General features: G+C 45.5%; 1 protein-coding gene across 3 annotated transcripts in view; it reads right to left on the bottom strand.

Annotated features, from left to right (window-relative positions):
* RIOX2 (ribosomal oxygenase 2) overlaps positions 1-22,829 on the bottom strand; it is a 39,713-nt gene extending 16,884 nt beyond the window's left edge. For 2 of the 3 annotated variants that reach the window (XM_074998325.1, XM_074998340.1), the window contains exons 1-6: positions 21,836-21,868; positions 19,110-19,265; positions 17,807-18,242; positions 16,052-16,171; positions 13,438-13,566; positions 3,632-3,735 (exon numbers count right to left, since the gene is read on the bottom strand). In XM_074998325.1, the coding sequence (XP_074854426.1) occupies positions 3,632-3,735; positions 13,438-13,566; positions 16,052-16,171; positions 17,807-18,242; positions 19,110-19,183 (863 nt within the window). In that variant the 5' untranslated portion in view covers positions 19,184-19,265; positions 21,836-21,868. Of the gene's footprint in view, positions 1-3,631; positions 3,736-13,437; positions 13,567-16,051; positions 16,172-17,806; positions 18,243-19,109; positions 19,266-21,835; positions 21,869-22,646 lie in introns of those variants that run through there. The other variant, XM_074998331.1, reaches the window with a different exon arrangement.
* Positions 22,830-24,396: the final 1,567 nt, after the last annotated feature.

The following is a 24,396-nucleotide window of genomic DNA, read 5'->3' as shown; positions in this document are numbered from 1 at the left end:
CTCGTGAACCACACGTGGCTCTTCAAGGCATATCCTGCACCTCTTTGAGGCTTTTTCGCAGGAGGTTGTAAACAGCTGATTCACAGTACTTCTGGAGGGAGGGAGTCTTTGCCAAGCCCACCCCAGCTCCTAGTTTGAGTAAGCTGTCCATGTACCATCCCTACAGAGCAAGTGAGCATGCTTCAGCCCAAATCTTAAAGGGCAAAGCCAGCTCTCCCTGTAATTGCTGCTCTGAGATAGAACCAGGCTTAAAACCGTGAGCAAGGAGACTCTCTCTCTCCTGTTCTTTCCGTGCCCCACCCAACACGCCCCACCCCAGCAAGTGGGAAGGAAGCAGCAGTGTGATTCAAACACACAGGGGACAAGAGCTAGGTCTGAGAGTTGAGAAAAGGAGGAAGAAAAACAGCCTGCTAGCTCAGTTTGTGGGGAATGCCAGGGCAGAGACTGGCTTTGGCTGGGCATAGATAATGGCATAGGCACAAGACAGAAAGATGAGGGTGCACAGGAATCTCAATTCTGGCATTTCCTTTTGAGAACATAACTTTTCAAACATAAGTGCTTCTTATAACTGTGTTTATGTACGTCTTCAGAATGCAACACTGTACAGCAGGCTATATACAGTAAACTCTCACATCTGGCAGCTCCAGGACTGGCAGGTTGCTAAATATTCAAATAGTCTGGGGAAGAGAGAGGTGTACCCAGCAATGCATAACACTAAAGAAAAACAAGATTAGGTATTAAAAACACCAAACAAAAACGTATGCGGAGTACTTTATTTACCAGCTACAACAGTATTACACACCGTAAACTTTCACTGTATTTGCTGTTGTGATTTGCATTCATTGGACTGTACTTACGGAAAACATAACTAGAATTTACTTTTGGCTAAAATGCCGCTTATTGGAGAGTACTGGATGATAGAATGCTGGCTACAAAAGCGTTTACTGTATTTGGAATTCTGTATGCATCTCTCCTTCGTTTTATGAATGTAATTTGTTCAGTGAAAACCGTATGTAAGGTGAAAATTCATAAACAGAAAATGGAGCTGCTGGCAGAGCACTGACTGTACAGTGGATGCTCAGACGAAGGTTGGTTTTTTCATTGTAGCAAAAAGAATATTCATAAATTGAAAAATAAGCATAAATTTACACGGTTCCTTGTAGTGAAAATTCATAAAACAGGTGTATCTACTTCTTGAGTATATGTATTACTTGATGAATGCAGACAAAAAGCCACATTATACTGCCTACGTAATCAAACTGTCATTCCACTGCTCCTCTGTGCAGTCAGACTGTTAAGTAAATAGCACATTCATTCAATTTCCCTCAGCCACTCAGCAAAGGAAAACAGTGCTCACAGGAGACAATGCTCATGAGGCCAAGGAAGAGTACAAAAGATTACTATGATGCCTGTTGCATTTTAAGAGCTCTTTGAAATTTCTCTCAAAACAAACAAAATGTACCACGCATTCCTGATATTTTTTGTCAGTCTCGTCACTGTACTTAATCTCCAGACACAAGAAATACAAAACAGCAGCTTCTCCTAAGATTGCTGCGTGGGACTCTTGAAAGTATGTGTAGGAGGCTTCTATCTTGTTGCCATAGCCTAAGCAGCAGGGACGTTAAGTCACACTTTTGCTGTTAACGGAACAGCACTCTTCCAGCTTCTCGCTCATTCTCAGAGCACCCTAGAGAATGTGCTGCTTAATAGCACTGCTGCTCAAGTATCTCAGTGAGGACACGTTGTCTTGCACCCATAGCTTGAGGGATTGTGTACACTCAACACAAGCATCTCATGCCTTCAGCAATTATGTGATGGGGAGATGATGTAGTGCAACGTAAAGCCTCTTTCAGGGCCATCTGACAGATATTTTAACAGTTGTGAAGACCGACTTGAGTTATTTCTCTCCTGATCATAAAAACTGATCTAGAAATCAGTGAACTTCCTTAGTCAAGTTTGCTCCATGACAAGACAGCACGAATTCTGCTAATGGCCAAATCATTGCAGGAAGTATGGTTCTCATGTTACCTCTCTAGCACAACAAGAGCAGCAAACACACTGTAAAGTATCTCTTGAATATTTTAGCCATCTGATCCAAAAGAATGACTCCTACTGTAAATTAGTAAAGATTTCCCCATGGTACAGGAGGGACACGTCTTTCTGTTCTAAGCCATTTCATCTTAACCCTTACAACATGAGCCAGGTGAAGAAAATCTGAAAGCAGTGCTTGTGTCAGAGCGTTTGGAAACTGCCTGTGACCATGCCTGAAACTGCACCTGCTGCTGCAATGACAGCAATTGCTGTTGAAGCTCCTCTTCCAGCTTCAACGGTGCCTGCTGAAGGCGGCAGCAGGAAGATCCAAAGCCTGGATGGCCGCAGGTCCCAGTATGACCAAGGTGATGTCCTCTTCCAAGGAATGCAAATGGGTCTCATTGGATGCTCTTAAGAAGTCCCTAGAAGTCGGAGAAGAACAACTGCCACATCAAGCTTGGCTCTGAAGTTCGTACGTTGAGTATAGGCAGCTTTGGCTCCTCAGAACTCAGCAAAATGCCTGGTGAGACCAAGGAAAAACCCAGCAGCCAAGAATAAGAAACCAATTGCCAAGAAGCCAGCTAGCACTGCCAGAAGCCCTACAAAGCTGGAGCTGTGGAGAGAGTCCAAAAAGCCAAGAAACCAGCTGCAGTGTCAAAAAAGAAAGGACAAGAACCTTAGAAAACATAAAAGCCACCAAGTGCTCAACTAAAACCAAAGCAGCAAAGCCCAAACCAGTTAGAAAGGGGCAGCCATCTCCCTATGGGCAAAAGCATCAGCACGGAAAAGGTGTAGGAAGCCATGTTGAGGTGGAAGCTGACCCCTGGGGAACAGCTGAAAGAGGCAGATGAAAATGATATTTTTATAAAGGGAATGGGTGGCAGTAGGTGAGACATCTAAGAGAATTTTGGACACCTAGTTTAGGCAGCATAGGAGTTAAAAAAAAAACCAAAACGCTAACAATTCATCCCCGATGTGCTTCATATTCTCTGGGTTAACAAACGAGCAATGACCTCTCCAGTAGTTGAGGGACCATAAAATGCAACAATGAATTTGTACCTGTCACCCTATCTTCCACCTAAAGTCCCCAGCTGGTAAGTGATAATTAAGTAATTAAAAACCAATTCTCTTAGCAACAGCCCTACTTGCTATGTCTTATGTCTCTTAGCAACAGCCCTACTTGCTATGTTTTTATGCAGCAATTAGCTAATGGATTTGCTTTCCCAGACATTTATTACTCCTATGAGAATTCTGGTTTCGATTTAATTACAGTATGCGTGTGTGTGACATCATTCATCAGAAGCTTTCAAAGTATCTCACAAACAAACAAATTTCACAAAACCCCTGTATGGAAGGCATGGAAAGTATTCTATTATGCCTCTGTTACTAGTGGGTAAACTGAGGCAACAAGGCTAAGCTATTTGCCAATGCTCACATAGTAAGTTCAGTGGCTGAATCAGGAACAGAACCCAAAAGCCCCACCTTCTAATCTGGACACGTGCTCTAGCCAACAGCTAGCACCATTGCTCTGAAACACACATTTTAGGTCACCTGCAGCATTTATCCAAACTGTGTCCAAGGAATGGTAAAGAACAATTACTTATTTTGGTAGGTGCTGATGGTCAAATGAGTAGAATGAGATCCCCCTGAAGGAGTGTCAGCTTGGTGAATAGTTCCTCTTGGAAAGTATAACAAATCTCCTGGCTAAAAGAAGATAAAAGGAAGAAGCAATTCAGTATTTGGATCTCTTGACAACTCTCTTATTGCAAGGTTAGCAAAATGAAAAAATTACTCCCCAGATAGCTAAGCTGATAGTTAAATATAAAATCATTTAATACAATATATACACTCTCCTGTACACATCACATAACTGAGCTATGGAAGAGGATCTCTGAAGGCTGGAGATTCTGAGGGCTGAACTAAATTCTTCCTTAATATTTGTAAAGTTAAAGCAAAAAATGTACAACTATGCACATTAAACTGGGTACATGTGAAATGAAGAAGTGATTGAGAAAAGCCCATGGATGAAAGGGAGCCACTGGAAATAGGACAAAGCAGTGCAATTTAATCTGGATCCAATCTAATACATGCAAAAGGAAAAAACCCAGACTTGCCTATGAAAGCTAACAAAACCCGTCTGTGCTAGGCACTAATGCATTTTTAAAACACACCTTACACAGTTCTAGCATGTCTTTAAAAACTGGCCACCCGCTCTCTTCCAGCCCCCGCCTTCCCTTAACAATCCTTGTAAAAAAGGGCTCTTTAAAAGTGATGCAATTGACTGGAACAGAGATAACAGAAAACAAAGAGGAGTGAGCAAAGACCAGAGGAAAAGAATACTGCCATGAAGAAAAAAATGCACCACTAAAATAAATATTTCAGGCACATCCCAGCCCTGCAAGAAGATGCCACCACCAAACCCCGTGTCAGTTCCCAAAATCAAATGACATGTACACACTATCAAGGGTTTGGTTAACTTCATTCCTGAAATTGATTTTAATTAGATATTAAGAGAGAGAGAGTCATGCTAGTCTACATACACTATCAAAACAAAAAAGCAGTCAAGTAGCACTTTAAAGACTAAGAAAATAATTTATTAGGTGAGCTTTCGTGGGACAGACCCACTTCTTCAGAATTTTTGTTTTAATTAGATATGTGACTATTACTGTAAATAAGGGGAAGCTGACAGCTTCTCCCATTAAATTCTGAATACCCGGACAACGTATTCCAAAAAGACAGTTATTTTATACCTCCAGTTTGTACATCCCTGTCTGACACCCTCAGGGAGTTTGCTGGACCACACAAGGTCAATGCCAGACCCTCTGCTACCACTGGCTGCAGGGCTCTAACCAAGCAGGGACTGGGGAGGAAGGCACTCAGGGGAAGAGGCAGGGGGGTTGCATAACCCCAAAGCTGGGGGCCAGGAATGCAGCCCCATGGGAGTGCACAAAGCCCCATGGCTGCGGGGCGGCCCTCCCAGCTGTAGGGTTCTGCAGCCACCCAGCATCTTCCTCCAAACCCCCCCTTCCCCTTCTTTCTTGAGCCTGAACACCATAAATGAGTTATATGCAGTGCTCCAAAAATTGGGAGGGTAGGAGAGGAGCTGCTGAGCACAGGGCACCTGGCTTTTCTCCCGTGAGTGCACCAGTTCACTTATTTGTCAGACTAACCATACTCTTGGTGGTCTTAAAAATATCTTGAGGATTCCTCAAATACCTTCAAGAAGGTGAATTAAAGGTCTCCTCCAATTACAGGATGTCACAGGAGTAAGCAATATCGCTGAGGTTTGTCCATTTATAGAGCACTATGGTATGTCACTCACCCTTTAACAAGCTTCCCTCTGCTGTTTATAAACTGGGTTGATTAAACTAGAATCATAGAGCTGGAAGGGACCTCAAGACGTCATGGAGTCCAGCTCTCTACGCCAAGCAGGATCAATCCCAAATAAGTCATTCCAGCCATGACAATGTCAAGCCAGGACTTAATAACCTCTAAAGATGGAGATCCTACCACCTCCCTAGGTAACGCATTCCAGGGCTTCACCACCCTCCTGGTGAAGTAGTTTTTCCTAATATCCAACCTACTCCTCTCCTTCTGTAACTTCAGACCATTACCCCTTGCTCTGTATCACCACAGAGAAAAATTTCTCTCCACCCTTTTCAGAGCACCCCTTCAGGAAGGTGAAGGCTGCTATTAAATCACCCCTCAGTCTTCTGCAAACTAAATAAGCCCAAATCCCTCAGCCTCTCCTCATAGGTCATGTGCTCCAGCCCCTTAATCATTTTAGTTGCCCTCCACTGAACCTGCTCCAGCACATCCGCATCCTTTCTATACTGGGGGAGAAGGCAAGGGGCAAAACTGAGCAAAATACTCCAAATGTGGTCTCACCAGTGCTGAACAGAGGAGAACAACCATCTTTCTAGGTCTGCTCGAAATGCTCCTTCTAATGCATCCCAATATGCCATTAGCCCTCTTGGCTACAAGGGCACACTGCGTACTCATATCCAGCCTTTCATCCACTGTAATCCCTAAGTCCCTTCCTACTCTACTGCTGCTTAGGCAGTCAGTCCCCAGCTTGTAACAATGCTTGGGATTCTTCCATCCCAGGTGCAGGACTCCACACTTCTCCTTGTCGAACCAGATCATATTTCTTTTGGCCCAATCCTCCAATTTATCCAGGGCACTCTGGATCCCATCTCTACCCTCCAACGTATCTACCTCTCCTGCTAGCTTGTGTCATCCGCAAACTTGCTGAGGGTGCAATCCAGTTGCTCATCCAGGTCATTAATAGAGATGTTGAATAACACCAGCCCCAGAACTGAGCCTTGGGGCACTCCGCTTGAAACCGACTGCCATCCAGATATTGAGCCATTGACCACTACCCGTTGGGCCTGACCGTCAAGCCAGCTTTCAATCCATCTTATAGTCCACGTATCCAACCCATACTTTCTTAACCTATGGGCAAGATTGTTGTGGGAGACTGTATCAAAAGCTTTGCTAAAGTCAAAGTATATCCTATCCACTGACTTCCCCAAGTCCACAGAGCCTGTTACCTCATCATAGAAGCTAATCAGATTGGTTAGGGAGGACCTGCCCTTGGTAAATCCATGTTGGCTACTTTTGATCACTTTCCCCTCTTCCAAGTGCTCCAAAATGGATTCTTTGAGGATCCCTTCCATTATTTTCCCAGGTACTGAGGTAAGGCTGACCGGTCTATAGTTCCCTGCATCGTCCTTCTTTCCTTTTTTAAAGATGGGCACTACATTTGCCTTTTTCCAGTCATCCGGAATCCCTCCTGATCTCCAAGAGTCTTCAAAAACAATGGCCAAAGGCTCAGCAATGACAGCTGCCAATTCGCTCAGTACCCTTGGCTGCATTACATCTAAACCCATGAATCTGTGTACATCAGCTCTTAACTCGTTCCTTCCCCACCGATGGCTGCCCTCCACCTTCCCAGACTGCAATCTCTAGCACCACAGTGTGGGAGCTGTCCTTGCCCGCGAAGACTGAAGCAAACAAAGCATTGAGTACTTCAGCTTTTCTTACATCATCTGTCACTAGGTTACCTCTCTCATCCAGTAATGGCCCCACACCTTCCCTGATAACCCTCTGATTGTTAACATGCCTGTAGAAACCCTTCTTGTTGCCCTTCACATCCCCTGCCAGCTGCAGTTCCAATTGTGCCTTTGCTGTCCTGATTACTGCCTGGCATTTTCGGGCCATATATTTATACTCCTCCTCAGTCATCTGTCCAAGTTTCCATTTCTTATTCACATCCTTTCTGAGTATAAGCTGACCCAGGATTTCCCTGTTAAGCCAAGCTGGTTGCCTACCACATTTGTTTCTTACTATGCACCAGGATGGTTCCTGTGCCTTCAGCAAGACTTCTTTGAAATACTGTCAGTTCTCCTGAACTCCTTTCCCCTTCATCTTTGTTTCCCAGGGGATTCTGCCCATCAGTACCCTCAGGGATGGGAAGTCTGCTCTTTTTAAATCAAGGGTCTGGATATTACTGCTCACCTTTCTGCCTTTTGTCAGGATCCTGAAATCTACCATCTTGTGATCATTGCAGCCCAGACTGCCACCCACTTCTATTTCTCCTACTAGTTCTTCCCTGTTCGTGAGCAGCACGTCAAGTTCCCTGGTCACCAGGCCCTGGTCGCTTCCATTAGCACTTGTACCAAGAAGTTCTTTCCAACATTCTCCAAAACCCTCTTGGATTGTCCGTGAGCTGCTGGACTGGTCTCCCAACAAATGTCTCAATAATTAAAGTCTCCCAAGAGAACCAGGGCCTGTGATTTGGAAGCTTCTCTTAGCTGTCTGAAGAAATCCTCCTCTACCTCATCTCCCTGATCTGGCTGTCTGTAGCAGACACCAACTGCATCACCTCTATTGCTTCCGCCTCCACGCTTAACTCAAAGACACGTAAGTGGCTTTTCTCCCTCTTTATACTGGAGCTCTGAGCGATCACACGGCTCCCTCGCATAGAGCGCAACACCTCCTCCTCTTCTCCCTGCCTGTCCTTCCTGAACCGTTCACACCCTTCCATGACTGTGCTCCAGTTATGCAAATCATCCCACCAAGTCTCCATTATTCCAATCACTTTATACTTCTTATACTGAGCCAGGGCCTCTAATTCCTCCTGCTGGTTCACCAGGCTTCTTGCATTTGTGTACAAGAGAAGTGGCTGATTGGCCCACTTTCTCCTCTTCACCTAGGACTCCTACTGTGTTGCACCTTACTTCTCTCCCACTTACCTCAGGGTTAGGATCCACTTGTTGAAGCAATGAACTGATCTTCCAGCTCACCTGGGCTGTATCTACACTACAAGCTACAATCAACTTTATTAAAATTGATTTATCAATGCTGTGTTTTATAAATGTCATAAAATTTGATTTTGAGCCTCCTCACATTCCAACGTGCTCCACACAAAATTGACCTATTGATGCCACACACGTTGCCAAAATCAACTGTTCTAGCAGTGTGTTGGGGGAACCTATCCCACAGTTCCTTGAGCGCCGTAGCATTCTGGGTATTTTCACTGGTGCAGCATGGGGGAAAAAAATGCCCCGAAAGTGGCTGTGGGTATCTGACGACATTGTCTCACATTTCATTTCGCTCATTCTCCGGCTTTGTTAGCCAAACATCCCCTTTCCAGGCAGAGTCTGGAAATGTGCTTTTTATAACTGAGGGTAGGGTAGGGGACGGGACGGTAGGAAAGCGCTTAGGAATGGTCAGAAAAAAGATTTTGGGCTTCTCAACTGATAGGTTTTCAAAACGGGATGCAACAGCACTAGAGCTTTGGTGGCTTGGATTTGGATTCAGACCTCCTGGCAAAGATGATCCTCAGATCAATAATGTTGTCTCAAAGGCCAGCCACTCTAGTGACAGATTTGAGTGCATGCGAACAGCAGAGCTACAAGCTGCTGTGCAAACACCCTTGCACCTGCTCCCTTCCAGCCAGCATTCTACATGACACACCAGGACGGAGCCTGAGACTCCCTAGGCCCTTAAGGAATCATACGGAGCTGTTCCAGGAGCCAGCCCAGGGCACCAAGAGGCAGGTCCCTCCTGGACTGGGCAAAAGGTGGAGACCCTCCTGGACCTGTGGGGTGAGGAGGAGCTACTCCAAGATCCCAAGGTGAAGTGCCATAATGCCCAAGCCTATGCCGGACGGCCACCACCCTCTTGGAACAAGCCCCCCCACTGTGGCATGGAGGAAGTCCAGGCAAAGGTGAAGGAGCTCCAGCAGGGCTACATCTGGACCGAGGATGCTGGTTGACACACCGGGGCAGTACCCATTACCTGCCCTGGTCACCAGCAGGCCCAGGCTTGGATCTAGGTTTAGACCTCCTGGCGAAGGAGATCCTCAGAACAAGAATTTTTATCCTCCAGCTACTGCAAAACCTGGAAATGCCTGTGTGAGTAGTAGATGTGAACACAACACTGAAAGTGCAATGGGTCATCAAATCAGCTATGGCTCGAGGGGTCAATGTAAGCCTTACTTGGAGAGTTGTGGTAGTTGTGGAGCTACTACATTGCATCCAATGGCCTTTGGATCAGGCCCATACAAAAATTTGCTCTCAAAAGGACAGTCGCTCCTGTGACAAAGTGTTTTTTTTCCCTATTGACTGAAAAGGCCTCCAGGGGACACCCTGGCCACAGTAATCAAAGCTCTATGGTGTCTGCCTGTGGCCCTTCTTAAAGCCACAGGGAGCCCAAGAAACCTTGTGGCAGGGCCCACCAACTGCCAGAGTGTCCGGATGAAAGAGACTCGGCTCTGTATTTAGACCCCCTGGCACAGAAGATCCTCAGAGCAATAATTTGTACCCTTGCACCCAATTCATAATCCAGAAATGTACATCTAAGTACCCACAGGTGTTAAACTGAATGTCCATGCGATCAGCTTCCGATGGCACTTCCTGTGCCTGTGCGTAACGGGGAGCCAGGGGTTAATTGCAGAGAGGGAGCCTGAGAAACAGCTGCCACCTTGGACTGAGAACAGTTTAAATCCTTTAACAATGATCCATTGAAGGGCAAGTCTGGTCCCAGCCCCTCCCTCTGGGCACATGATGCTCCAATGCCCTCGACTATCTCAGCCGCCAGAGAATTTCCCAGGCAGCTGCCAGCCCCCAAAGATCGTGGCCGCCGAGGGAGACTTCCCCCCGTGCGGCTGAAAGGCCCCACCGATACCTGCCAGTCCCCCAATATCCTGGCCGCCAAGAGCCACTTCCCCCGGCCAGCTCCAGGACCCTGAGCACGCGCAAGCTGCCTGACACCTTGCACAGCTGTAGCCAGACAAAGTCTCCCCCTTACAAGCCAGCTTGCTCGCTGCCCCCCTCCACTGAGCAGCACACAGGGCACGGAAATGGCTGCTGACAGCACAGTCTTTGATGCCCTCATTGAGGCCCAGATATGCTAGCTTATCGTGACCCTGAGAAGCAGAAAGTACAGCTAGAAGGCTAACAGGCCAGACTGTCAACACGAGCGGGGGCGGACCCTCAGAAATCACCCCAGCTGGCATTGATCGATATGATGCACACACACACAACCATCCCAGAAGGGGACGTGCCCCGCCCGCACAAAAGAATGTCCTGTACTCCTAAATTGCTTATCTCCTGTCTTACAAGTGCAAATTAAGTAAGAAATGCCCTTGTAACAAACTGGCGTCACAAAGACAGACCAGTATGATCTGGCACCATAGATAAGAAAGAGAATACGTAACCAAAAGGGGTATAAAAGGTGGGTCCAGCAGAACTCTAACTTTGAGTGCATTCTACCAACTACCTGCTGGTCGGGTCAGGTGATTGCCTCCCAAGGTCCACAACTGGGGACGCCCAACCTCGTATTCGTCTTTCCGCGGAATTGAGTGACCGATCCAGCTTGGCTACGCTGGTATCGAGAGACGCAGAGAGGGTAAGATACACCCATGCTAGGTCTCTGACTTTTTTGTGCACAGCTAAAGAATTAGAGCTCTGTAACTAGATGTCATTGTGCCAAGATATCATTGTGTTAGATGGTAACAGATATCTTTGTATTGGATTGTAACGTAACTTGTTAACACCTGTACTTTGCTAGCATATAAGAAGTAAACAATAGCCTTTTGTAACCGCAAGCTTATAACTGTAGCTTAATAAACTTGTAACTAGTTAAGCTCTGAGCCTGACCCTGCTGTTAACCCTTTTGTCACTGCAACACAGCCGGCACAACAAAAAGAACTTTAACCGTTTGGTTACTACAGCCTGGCCGTGGGTGAGAGTGCTAGGAGCTGTTTAGGACCCAGGGGAGTCCTAAAACAACCCTAAACAACCTGTTTAGGACCCAGGGGAGTACCTCACCGCACATTACCTGGCCACCAGCTAACAACAGCACATCCTTTTATTGGTTCAGGTCAAGCCACGTGATGTGACTGGGCGCAGGAAAGTTACAGACTCTGGCATCTCTGGAGGGGAAGGAAGGGGGCGTGGTTGGAGAGGCAAGAAAAAATATAAGCAGCTGAAAAGAATTTTCTCGTCCAAGCATAACCCCCACCCACAGACTATCTGTCATGTGGTGCGGGGGGGGAGGTGGCTGGCACCAGGCAGTGCCGGAAAAAAGAAAAAAAAAAAAAAAGGCAGCTAGCAGAGGTAGCCACAGAACCACAGACCCCACAGCTGCACTAACAGCAAAAAAAGAATAAACCCTACAGCCACAGGCTTCCAGGTGCCAAAATGAAATGGTCTTCCTGTTGCCTAATTCCGCTGCACCTGAGAACAGTGGAGATGGAAGATGCCAGAGCAGAGAACTGTGGGGCATTGTGGGGTACATACGGGATCTCTCTGGAGGCTACTGAATTTGATTTAAAGACATGGCGCTTCCACACTATCCTTCACTCGGAATTTTAAATTTGACTTGAACGCTACACCTGTCAAGTTCCGACAATATTATATCTATTTTAGTGCACCATAAATCAAGCTAATGGAATTTACAGTGAAGACAGGCACGTGCTAAAATCAAGCTAAATGCCTTAAATTCGATATTATCTCATAGTGTAGACATAGCCCTACAGAGAAGCACCTCTGGCAAGGAGTGCCTCTAACTCCCTGCAAGGTGTTACCCACACGGGCAGCTCCCCACAAGATAGTTAAAACAGAAGGGAATGAATTGAACACTAATACTGTTGTATTACTTCCTTACCAAACAGTTCACTATTAAGTCTCTTGCTTTTCTAACTCATGGATTTCCAGAGGCACGGTAGGAAATTCTGTGAAACGAATTGTGGGGGGTCATATTCCTGATCTTACATTATGAGGTAATAATTTTATTTTCTGTTATCGCTTGTTTAAAGAGGATGTCCTGAATGTGTTTATAAAAATGACATTCCAAGCACTGAAAACAGTCTGGCATATCAGGCAGTTAGATATCCTTAGGCAGATTGGAGAATTTGGTCTGAAATCAACAAGGTGAAGTTCAGTAAGGACAAGTGCAAAGTACCACACTTATGCAGAAAAAAAATCAAACATACAACTGTAAAATGGAAAATGGCGTGCAAGGTGGTAGTACTGCAGATAAGGATGTTTGGGTTACAGTGAATCGCAAATTGAATGACAGTAAACAATGTGATGTAGTTATAAAAAGTCTGATATAGTTCTGGGTTGTACTAACAGGAAGAGTGTAAGAAAGACATGGGAGATAAATGTTTTGCTCTAGTTGTCTCTGGTGAGACGGCAGGTAGAGTACTGTCTGGTGCCCCAAAGTGTATACTTTAGGAAAGATGGGGACAAACTGAAGGGAGGGCAGAGGAGAGTTATAAAAACAAAAGGGTGAGAAAACATGGCTTATGAGGAAAGGTTAAATGTGTGTTTAACCTTGAGAAAAGCAAACTGTAGTGGGATCTGGTAATAGTCTTTAAATGCATTCTGTGCTATTACATCACTTTCTCTGGACAATCAGTTTTGTGAGAAGGGCATGAAGCTAGTAAGTGCTCAACAATAGGCAGATCTGTTGGGTAGCAATAAGTCAGTTTAAAGAGTCCCTTTACAGAGCTGACCTATGCTTCGTAATAGCATCACATTGTTGACTTTCATTCAATTTGCGATTCACTGTAACCCAAACATCTTTATCTGCAGTACTACCACCTTGCACGCCATTTTCCATTTTACAGTTGTATATTTGATTTTTTTTCTGCATAAGTGTGGTACTTTGCACTTGTCCTTACTGAACTTCACCTTGTTGATTTCAGACCAAATTCTCCAATCTGCCTAAGGATATCTAACTGCCTGATATGCCAGACTGTTTTCAGTGCTTGGAATGTCATTTTTATAAACACATTCAGGACATTCTCTTTAAACAAGCTATAACAGAAAATAAAATTATTACCCTATATATTTCACAGCTAAAGCTGAGAAAGCCAGGCGCAACAAGTACCTTTAATATGAATTCACGTGTTGGATTCCCAATACGATCCTCTGATTCAACATTGTACTCTCGAGCTAAATGCACGGTAGGTTTGTAGAGACGCCAGTGTTTCTCCCCTTCCAGCTGAAGGATAAACACCTGCAAAGTGTCACAAGATAATACGTATCAAGAAGCCATGCTGCTCCTCTAACATCCATCTACTCAATTTTTGAGCTCTAAAAAACCCAGGACACCATGGCTACGTCTACACGTGCAACAAACTTCGAAATGGCCATGCAAATGGCCATTTCGAAGTTTACTAATGAAGCGCTGAAATGCATATTCAGCGCTTCATTAGCATGCGGGCGGCAGCGGCGCTTCGAAATTGACGCGCCTTGCCGCCGCGTCCAGACGGGGCTCCTTTTCAAAAGGGCCCCGCCTACTTCGAAGTCCCCTTATTCCCATGAGCTCATTGGAATAAGGGGACTTCGAAGAAGGTGGTGTCCTTTCGAAAAGGAGCCCCGTCTGGACGCGGCGGCAAGGCGCGTCAATTTCGAAGCGCCGCTGCCGCCCGCATGCTAATGAAGCGCTGAATATGCATTTCAGCGCTTCATTAGTAAACTTCGAAATGGCCATTTGCATGGCCATTTCGAAGTCTGGGGCACGTGTAGACACGGCCCATGTGAGAGATTATTAGCAAAGACCAAAATAAATCAAAGTTATGGCTTTACTAGTGACATCCAGAGATCTATAAAATTCAAAAACAAGTTCGCTCTGCCAGAGACATAAGAACACAAAGCGGCCATGTCTACACTAGCCAAAAACTTTGAAATGGCCATTCAAATGGCCATTTCGAAGTTTACTAATGAAGCACTGAAATACATATTCAGCGCCTCGTTAGCATGAGGGCAGCCGCGGCACTTCGAAATTGATGCGGCTCGCCGCCGCGCGGCTCATCCCGACGGGGCTCCTTTTCGAAAGGACCCCGCCTACTTCGAAGTCCCCTTACTCCTATGAGCACATGGGAATAAGGGGACTTCAAAGTAGCCGGGGTCTTTTCGAAAAGGAGCCCCGTCGGGACGAGCCGCGCGGTGGCAAGCCGCGTCAATTTCGAAGTGCCGCAGCCGCCCGCATGCTAATGAGTCGCTGAATATGTATTTCAGCACTTCATTAGTAAACTTCGAAATGGCCATTTGCATGCCCATTTCGAAGTTTGGGCCTAGTGTAGACATAGCCAGCATGTGAAATACCTAGTCATACAGCAGTTCCACCTGGGACACTGCATTCTATCAGATTGCTTTGCAGGCAGCTAGTAAGTACATTCTGTATGTGTTAGGAAGTTGAAGAGTACTAGATGAATTTAACTGAGTGAAATTAAAAATAAAATAAAAATCTCTGATTCATGATGAGACAGCAACACTTTTCATTTACAATATTTCTAAAGTCAACTAGAAAATAACTTTTATTTTTAAAACATCACAGCTAAATGTAGAAACTCTGACAGAACTAGCACCCAGCTTCAGGCTTTGGGGATTTTAAATATGTTTTATTAAATGCAGTAGATGTAAAAAACAAACAAGCAGTCCTGTAGCACTTGAAACGCTAAGAAATGTATTAAGTAATGAGCTTTTGTGGGTAACACCCATTTTATCTGATGTTTTTGTTATTTTTAAGAGTTAAAGGAAGACATGTCTCGATTGAAGCCTTCCAAAAATAGTGCACTGTTGTGCTACTACACAAGTAGGATGTGACCAGGCTGTTTCTGCTGAAAAAGCTGAAGAAACTGCAAAGAAAAAAGATTTTCAAGTTTCTCCAGTTTTAACAAACAAACAGAGTCTGACCCCCAAGAAATGTTAGCCACCTGCAGTTTCCACTGAAGTCAGCAGGCTCTCTCAAGATTGGGACCTCAGCGTGTTATTGGTAACAAAAGGTGTTTGGATGTTTTTACAGTAAAACTCTTTCATATCCAGCATTCTATCATCCAGAACTCTCTAATAACCGGCATTTAACCATAAGTACATCTTGGTTATGTTTTTTCATAAGTACAGCACAGTGAAAGTAAATAGAAATAAATACAGCAAATACAGTGTTAGTTTACAGTGTACAATACCACTACTGTTGGTAAATGAAGTATTCTGCATGCATTTATGTTTGTTTCTTAATGTCTAATCTTGTTTTTCTTCAGTGTTATGCATTGGTAGGTATGTCTCTCTATTATCCAGAATATTTGAATACCCAGCAACCTCCTGCTCCCAGGGCTGCTCGATATAAAGGAGTTGACTGTAACTGATTTTTTTTTAACCTAAATGTCAATTTTTAAAACTCACCCCCTCCTCCACCAGTGTAAGGCCACTTCGAGAGCTTCTCTAACTTCTGCTGGCATCAACTAAAAATCTCATGCAAGAGTCCTGGGACACATATCCAATGGATATTACCATCAAATTATTCTATATCTTTTCTTTAAGGTAACAGAAGCATTGTAGGTTACTTGACCAGAGCTGTAACTAGGGAGAACATAAATCTCTCTATACTTAAATATGCAAAAAGCTATCCAATAAGCAGATCCATTACTTCCATAACGCAAACATACTTCCATCCTGGAACGCTGCTTGTAAATTTACAGCTAGCGAGCTTGTACTCTCACCTCGACATCATCATAGTGGGGAGGGAGACCCTGGGACCCTGGAGGAGTTATATAAACATTGGATCCAACCAAAGAGCCGAAGTAGCATTCCAACTTCTCCTGGATCATCCATAACTCATCCTTCAAAGAAAGCAAGTGAAATTACTACAAGAAAACATCACTGCTGAAAGCAAGTGTGGGGCTTGGGTATTTTTAAATTATTGTTTGATGTACCCTATGTATCAACCCACAAAGAAGGAATTTAAGTGATAGGAGAAAATGTAAAAGTAGTCTGCCAAACAACACAAGTTGGGAGTTCTTGTGAGACAACTGACATCCCTTTCTAGTAGAACATGACCATGCACTGGGGAACAGCAGGCAAAAATGTGCTTGTGAACGTAACCAACAAGCCAGGCACTAGTCTGGAGCAGATATGGTGTTCTGATTGCTGTGGAGGCTAGGTGGAAGTGTAGCAATAATGAAGAAAGGAAGGCAGAGTAAAGGAGACAGATTCTAACAACAATAGGATTAAGGAGAGGGAAAGACCCGTCATGTTAACATAATCAATATGCATAGTGTCTCTGTTATACTGCACAGAATCACACAGGCTGGGGCCACACTTGGCCAAAATTTCGAAATGGCCACACTAATGGCCAAATCGGAGGAAACTAATGAGGCGCTAAAATGAATAAAACCCACGCTAAGAGAATGTGGGTCCCTGTGGCTGTCTCATGGGACAGGTTCGAGCTTCTACAATTTCCAGCTAAAGCTTGTCAAGCTTTCCTGCGTTCTGATTGTTCAACAACAATAGAAGTTTTCACACAAAAAATTAATCCTATTTTCCAACCAGTTTAAAACAGGTTAGTGTGTTTCAAAATAGCAACAAAGTCATTTTTCATGAAAAAATCAGCTCTTCTTGAAGTTAAGGGCCTTTTAACCCAGGATTACAATCAATAGGACTTGCGCCACCAAGTCATTTGACTTAGTTGTTTGTGAAAATTTTATCCCACACCTTTTAGTTCAACTAGTAAAGTCTCATGCTTTTACCACTGATAGTCTTAAGTTTCAAACTGGAATGGATGGCTCCTCACCCAGGTCCGTTACACCAACAAACATTATTAGTCCACCAAAATATCATTTCCCTGGTGGTGGAGCGGGGAGGGAAGGAAGAGAAAGACAAGCAAAAGAGACAGCAGCGTGAGCAGTAGCTAAAATAGAAAGCATGTGACTAATTATGATGCAATTCAGTGTTTTGCTTGTAAGAAAGTAGAGTATTTCGGAAATATTTCCTTCTCTTCTACATCTTGCCTTGCCTCAAAAGAGCTGGCATTAAAACTTGCTCTTGCACACAGAAACAAGAAGGGGTGGGTGGTGAACTTTAAGAAGAAAAAGATGGATAATAATTGAGTTTTTATCCTTCCCTAAATTAAAAAGGATGGTAACTAAACAAGCTTTTAAGGAAGAAATCTAACCTTTCTAAACCAGCAATCAGCTTTTAGATACACCTCTTGTTACAGCATGTAAGGATGGTGCATAGAATCAAGTACTGTGTGAATTTGGACAGCTCATTTATAAAGTGGTTTGTGTTGACAGCGTCCTGGCCAGAAGCTTAAACCAATTTCCCTGGATTTCATTAATATATGTTTTGATAAATTTGCATTCAGCCTAACTACGGCAAGTGAGAGGACAACTTTATATAACAGGAAGCATTTATAATTTTACAAAAACACTTAAACAGAATATGGGCCACAATCCATAGGAAACGGCAGATCTAACCTTAAATCTCTGAGGCTGGTGAAACTGTACTGTTGCTTTTTTCTGATGAAAGTCTCTCTTCAGCTGCATGTAGTTCACTTTGCCGTTTTTATTTAAAACCTTCTTTTTGCCATTCACACATCTGCAGATATTGACGTCTCTTCCATAGGACAAACCCTGGCTGGACAACACCTTCAAATCCACTAGCTTGAAGAGCGACTGGTAGTAAGCAGCCACTTCAGGGTTCTCTCTCTGAATAAGCAGCGGCTTTTGTTCCCAGTACTCCTTGAAGAACTTCTCTTGTTTGATGGGAAAGATCAAACTTTCAAAGACACTGCCTGGGCTCTCGTAGTCCATAGGTGAAGGAGGGCAAGATGCTTCCACCTTTGTTTGTTTACGTGGCACATGTACTTTCCTTTCTGTTTCAGTTTGTTTCCCTCCTCTCTTGGGCATGTTCCTGTTTAAGGCAATAAAGAAAGTGAGGGCTGGCTAGAAACAATATACAGTAAATCAGCAAAAGAGGTTTCAGGCCCAGATCAGCCCCTCTCACTTTAATACATGGGAGCCTGACGCAAGGGAACTGCACCCTATCACATACTCTCCTCACCCTCCTGCTGGTAATGTTAATGATTACATATACACTCTCAATATGTGGATACTGCAATTCTCAGGAGTCTTAGCTCTGCTTCAGAGCTTATTAAAATTCCATACTTGTGAGTCACTTTACAGAATCTCCTTTGAAGAGGCTGTGGATTAGTCATGACGCCCCTTTGAGACTGCAATAATTAATTTGGTTTTAATATTCCCTTATGATCTAAGCCATGGGTGTCCAACCTTTTTTCATGGGGAAAGGGGAGCACTGCAATTTTATACATATTCCAGGGGCCAAACATAAAATAGCCCCAAACCACCCCTATTGCCCCCAGCCTTAAACCCCTCCCTGCCCCAAACATCGCGGCAGGGGCAGCTCCCTGTCGTGCTGAGAGAATAGGACTCTGTTTAACTGGTTTAATGGCCAGATTCCTCCTGCTGGCCGTTAAACCAATGAAACTGAGTTCTACTCCAGTGTTCCTCAACGTTTTTTTTTTAAATAAAGTACAACTTTTTCAAAAAAAAATTGTAAGTACCCCAGTATCCACAATTGTCAGAAATGCAAAATCCCCAATCCCTGCTCCCCTCTCCAGAGCCAGGCACCCCCATTCCCTCTGCTTTAAACCAATCCCCCCATCACCCAAAGCCAAGCACCCCCAGCTCCCACCAACAAATGTCCTCCCGCTCCCCCAGAGCCATGCGCCCTCCACACAAACTGAATGCAGCAACTTACCAGAGCACAACCACCTCAAGAGCAGCAGGAGCCGCGCAAGCCAGGGCCTGAGCTGCATCCACATCACAGCCCATGCGAGCAGCGCTGGCAGGAGCTGCAACCTGTGCAAGCCCCAACAGCAGGAGCTGCAGCAGCTCCAGACAGGGCCTACGTGAGCTGCACCAGAAAAAAGCAGTGCTGATGCTGGCAGAGACCAGATAAAAAGGCTCCACAAGTCAGATTCTGACCCGCAGGTTGAACACCCTGATCTAAGGTATTGATTCCACAGCCAGGAGACCACTGTGGTCACCAGTTCTGACTTCCTTTATCACATGGACCATAGAACTTTACCAAACTAATTCTTACAGTATATATTTAGAAAAACACCCAATCTTGATTTTAAAATTGTCAGAAATGGAAAATCCACCACAACCAGTGCTCCCTATAAGCTGCGCGCTTTAATCTAAGGGGAAAGTTAAATGCTGCCCAGCTGATTAGCAAAGTCCTCGTAGCTAAGTTTTTTGTTTCTACATTTGCACATGCATCAGTGCACACAGAATTTATTCTGATCAGGGATAGAAAAGAGGGAACATTGACCACAACCACTGGTAAATTGTTCCAATGGTTAATTACTCTCATCATTAAAAATTTACTCCTTATTTCCAGCCTGAATTTCCCTAGCTTCTAGCTAGCATCCACTTCTAGCCATTGATTTATGTCATACCTTTCTCTGCCAGACTGAAGGTACTTATTAAAAATTTGCTCCCCAGGTAGATAATTACAGAAAGAAATCCAGTCACCCCCTTAATCTTCTCTTTGTTCAGCTAAATAGTTGGCACTCCTTGGCTGTGTCTACACTACAAAAATAACTTTAAAGTTGCTTACTTCAAAGTTGCACTTCTTTGTGCAAAGAACAACTTTGAAGCTGAGCATCTACATACACCCTGCTTCAAAGTTCAACTTCAAAGTAGGGCACTGCTCCATTCCCGGGAATGGAGTAAGGACTTTGAAGTTGGGTTCCCAAGTTAACTTCGAAGTAAGAGAAAATGTGCATAGACTCTCTACTGGCTACTTCAATGTAGTGCCTAACTTCAAAGTTAGTTCCCAGTGAAGACGCACTCCTTGATTGCCACTATACTCCACTCTAAGGCAGAGGTTCTCAAACTGCAGGTTAGGATCCCAAGAGTTGCAACCCCATTTGAATGGGGTTGTCAGGGTCAGCCTAGACTTGCTGTGGCCTGGGGTCAAAGCTGCAGCCTGAGCCCTGAAGCCCAAGGGATGAAACTACTGGGTTTTGCACGTGACATGGAGAAGTGGGGCTCAGAGAGGTTCGGGCTTCAGTCCCCGCTCCTGGGGTCCTGTTGTAACTTTTGTTGTCAGAGAAGGTTCATGGTGCAATGAAGTTTAAGCACCCCTGCTATATAGCGTATTTCCTAACCCTTTAATAATTCTTGTGGCTCTTTGCTGAATTTTCCCCATTGTAACAACATCCTTTTTGAATTGTGGGCCTCAGAACTAGACGCAGTATTCCAGTGAGTGGTTCCGCCTCCCCCCAAAACTAAAGATTCCTGTTTACGTGCCACAGGATTGCAAAGCTTCTCACTGCAAGCTCACATCCAGCTGATTATTTGACAGGACTCCCTAATTATTTCAGAGTCACTGCTTCCCACAAAACAAAAAGCAGTCAAGTAGCACTTTAAAGACTAGCAAAATAATTTATTGCTAGTCTTTAAAGTGCAAGACTGCTTTTTGTTTTGATAGTATATAGACTAGCACAGCTCCCTCTGCTTCCCACAATAGAGACCCTCTGCCCCCAGTCCTGCCAGTTTGGCCTATATTCTTTGTTCCTAGAGACAGAGGTATTAAATCACATATAGTTTACTGTGTTCAACCATCAAATGCTCCAGAGTGCTCTGTACAGTGACAGGTCCTCTTTATTAGTGATGATTTTATGTTACGTCTAGGTCATTGATAAAATAGCTAATTGCAAAGGGCCAAGAACCGGTCTCTTGCAGGACCACACTAGAGACATACATGCTCAGTGACAATTTTCCATTTACAACTGGATTTTTAGATCCACAAGTTAGTCAGTTTTTAATGTGCATCATTAATTTCATATTCTAGGGTTGGGGAGGTTGTTTTTTGTTTTAAATCAAAATATTTCACGTGGAACCCACTCTTAGGATCTGAAACACCATGGCTTCCTGAAAAAGCTGGGTTGAACCTTCACATGGTCACCTCAGGCCTTCAGCCTTGCATTACAGGTTGGACAAATGAAAGAATGTAGGGCTTCGGAAGAAACAATGTTCTGAAACATCCCCACTCTCTTGTATAGTGTGCCAGTTGGCTGTTACCATCTGCCAGAGACAGGCATACATGTTCGTAGTGTTGTATGTATGAAGTATAATATTGGGAGACCAGTGAGGACAGGTGCTACCACAATATAGTTTTGTTGTTTAACAATGCAGGACACCTCTATCCCAAACACTTTAACCGGGATGATTCTTCATGAGGATTATCCCTTCCCTTCTTCCCTACCTTCAACATTAAACAGAATATTTTCATAGTTACCACTTTATTTGTGGTCTTGGAAAGAACAGCTCATCAATAAATGTAGCTAAAAATCAATTTCAGAGCATACACATAAACCAACAACAAACCTCCATTCATTCCAGAAGTTTACAGCCGGACAAGTAAGAAAAACACTAATGGAAAGCAGACCAGAAGATTTTTAAAAAGATATTTACCTTGTTTTTTGCCACACGAAGTTGACAGTGTGTGGGGCAGCAATTACTAAGGTTTAACTTTTTTGAACCCAACATCTATACTCATTCAATACTACTCTCAGAGCCGTAGCCTTGTCAGTCTGTAGCTTCATAAATAAAACAAGCAGTCCTGGAGCACTTCTTTATTAGTCAATGAAGTTTAGTCATTTCCAAGTGAGTGGGTCTCACCCATGAACGCTCCTTACCGAATCATTTTGTTACTGTTTAAGGAGCTACAGAACTGCTCGTTTTCAATAACCACTGCCAGGCATCCCTCCTCCCCACCGCCAAGTCCCAACAACTGTGAACATTTAGGCCGCTGCAACTGATTTAAAAATGCTCAGAGCTTCCAGTTGTGCACAACGCTGACTCGTTGCGTGGGAGCGGGGAACGCTTGAAAACAAACACCCATTCTACGATCCCCCATTAAAACGAAAGCCCACAGCCCGCCAAGCCCCTCCACCCCCGCCTGGCCCTGGCCACATGGGGACGAGCTCCCCCACCGTAACTGGTGCAGCCGGGCTCCCCCCGTCCGCGCCCAGCACAACGCGGCCCGAGCGGGCAGTGGGGGCGACGGTCAGCGATTGCACAGCGGCTGGGGGCCCAGGGCTGCCCTCAGGGCGTTTCCAGGACTGCGGCGTTGGGGGTGCTCCATTCACCCGGCGCTAGCGCAGGCGGGGAGCCCGGACCCCCCCTGCTCCCGCCCGCGGCAGGAGCAACACTTGCTGCCCCGCACCGCTCGCCACGTGGCTGCCCCGGGCGGGGAAGGGCCTGAGGCGCAGCACTCACTTACCAGCCGGCTGCAGGCACCGCGCACGTGGGGCTAGCGGGAGGCGATTGATCCGCGCGGCTCTTCCCCCGCCTCCGCCCCGCGGGCCCGGCTCCTCCCCTCCCCCCAGCTGCCGAGCGGGAGGGGCAAGTCTGGGCAGGTCGCAGGCGGGGTTAGTGCCGCGCTGCGGGCCCGATGTAAAACACACCCGGCGGCCTGGCTGATCGCCTCCCTCACGCGTCGCGGCAGCCGCTGTGCAAAAGGGGCCGAGAAAAAGTTTTATGGGCATGAATCTACCGTGGGGCACGTCCCGTCCCATCAGCCTCGCCTGCTCGCAAAGCGCGAGCCAGGGCCGCCACGCTCAGGCCGCCTTTCCAGCCCCTAATTCCCTTCATCCCTGCAGCCAGGAGGGCTGTAAACTAACTTCCTTTCTTGGGCTAAGCTTCATCTTGAGAAAAAGCCAACCAAAACAGTGGGAGAGAGGCAGCCGTGTCAGGCTGTACTCTGCCCAAACAAACCAGCAGCCATGTAGCACATTGAAGACAAACAGAATAAGGAATTAGATGGTGAGCTTTCGGGGGACAGACCCACTGTGATCTGAAGTGGGTCTCCCACAAAAGCTCATCACCTAATAAATCGCTTTCTTAGCCATCCAAAACAGCGCAGTAAAAAATCACCCTTCCTGCTGACAACACCGCAAGCAATAAAGCCCCTCACCGGTGAGTTATGCAAGTCAGGCAAAAGATGGTAGCCACCTCAGGCCTGCCCACCCTTGGATGCTTAACTTCAAAGCATGCAACTCGTCCATGTTCCCTCTAATTAGACAAACGTTGGGTGCTTCAAATGTAACCCTTCTGCCAGAAGCAGTTGGCAAAAGCAGCGCAGAGTTCAGTATCTGAGGGGTTCTTTTTCATCCATTTCACATAGAACCGGCTTGACCCCACCCCCATCCAGTAGCCTGGGAAATTCACACACCCTTGGGTGCCTCAGAGAGGCCATGGTTCCCCACTCGCAAGCACAGAATCTGAGTGCAGAAAGAAACTTTTAATGAAAGAGGCAGAGAAGTCACCTGGCATTAGCTTGGGAAAATACAACATCCAGAGTTCATGACCAACCCCCAAGTAACTGTCTCAGCTCAAATGGATTGAGCGGTGTCCTTTGCCTCTCAGGCTCACCAATCCAATCCTAGAGGGGTCTCATTCATATACCCAAACTTTCTCAGTAGCCCCCTTCAAATGCCCCACTTACAACTCTGTCCCATCCGTGCAGGCCCTGAAACATCATCCTGATACATTTTTGCTTATTGATCCTGAGGCAATGCCACCTTTCTGCTGGTCCGGCATTTCGCTAGCTCCTGCCAGCTGCCCTGCTGGCCGCCCCCTCGCTGGCCCCCCGCCCCTCAGTCACTCCTGTCAGCCGCCTGTCCACTGCGCTCTGCTAGCCACCCTACTGGCCCCTTGCCCTCTGTATTGTGAGTTTAGTTGTAGGCAAAACCCAGTGAGTCCTGCTCTCTGTGGTTTCAGCTGCCAGTGAGTTCAGCTGTCCATAGCATGAGCTTTGGGTCTAGCCACAAGTGATTTCAGCTCTCAGTGGCTTCAGACCTAGCCACACGTAACTCAATACCGGTTTTGAATGTGGGGGAGGATGGGGAGGTGAGTTAGTCAGACCAGACTTACAGTTGCATGACCAACAGGCTCCCAGCCAGTTGGTTCAACTAGTATCCCTCCTCACCGTCTACTTTACAGAGCCCTGGTGAGGGGAGCCCTGTGGGATC

This window comes from Carettochelys insculpta, chromosome 1, assembly GCF_033958435.1.
Source record: "Carettochelys insculpta isolate YL-2023 chromosome 1, ASM3395843v1, whole genome shotgun sequence".
Taxonomy (NCBI): Eukaryota; Metazoa; Chordata; order Testudines; family Carettochelyidae; genus Carettochelys; species Carettochelys insculpta.
The sequence above is the reverse complement of the archived record's forward strand: the minus strand, read 5'-3'. Positions and strand labels throughout refer to the sequence as shown.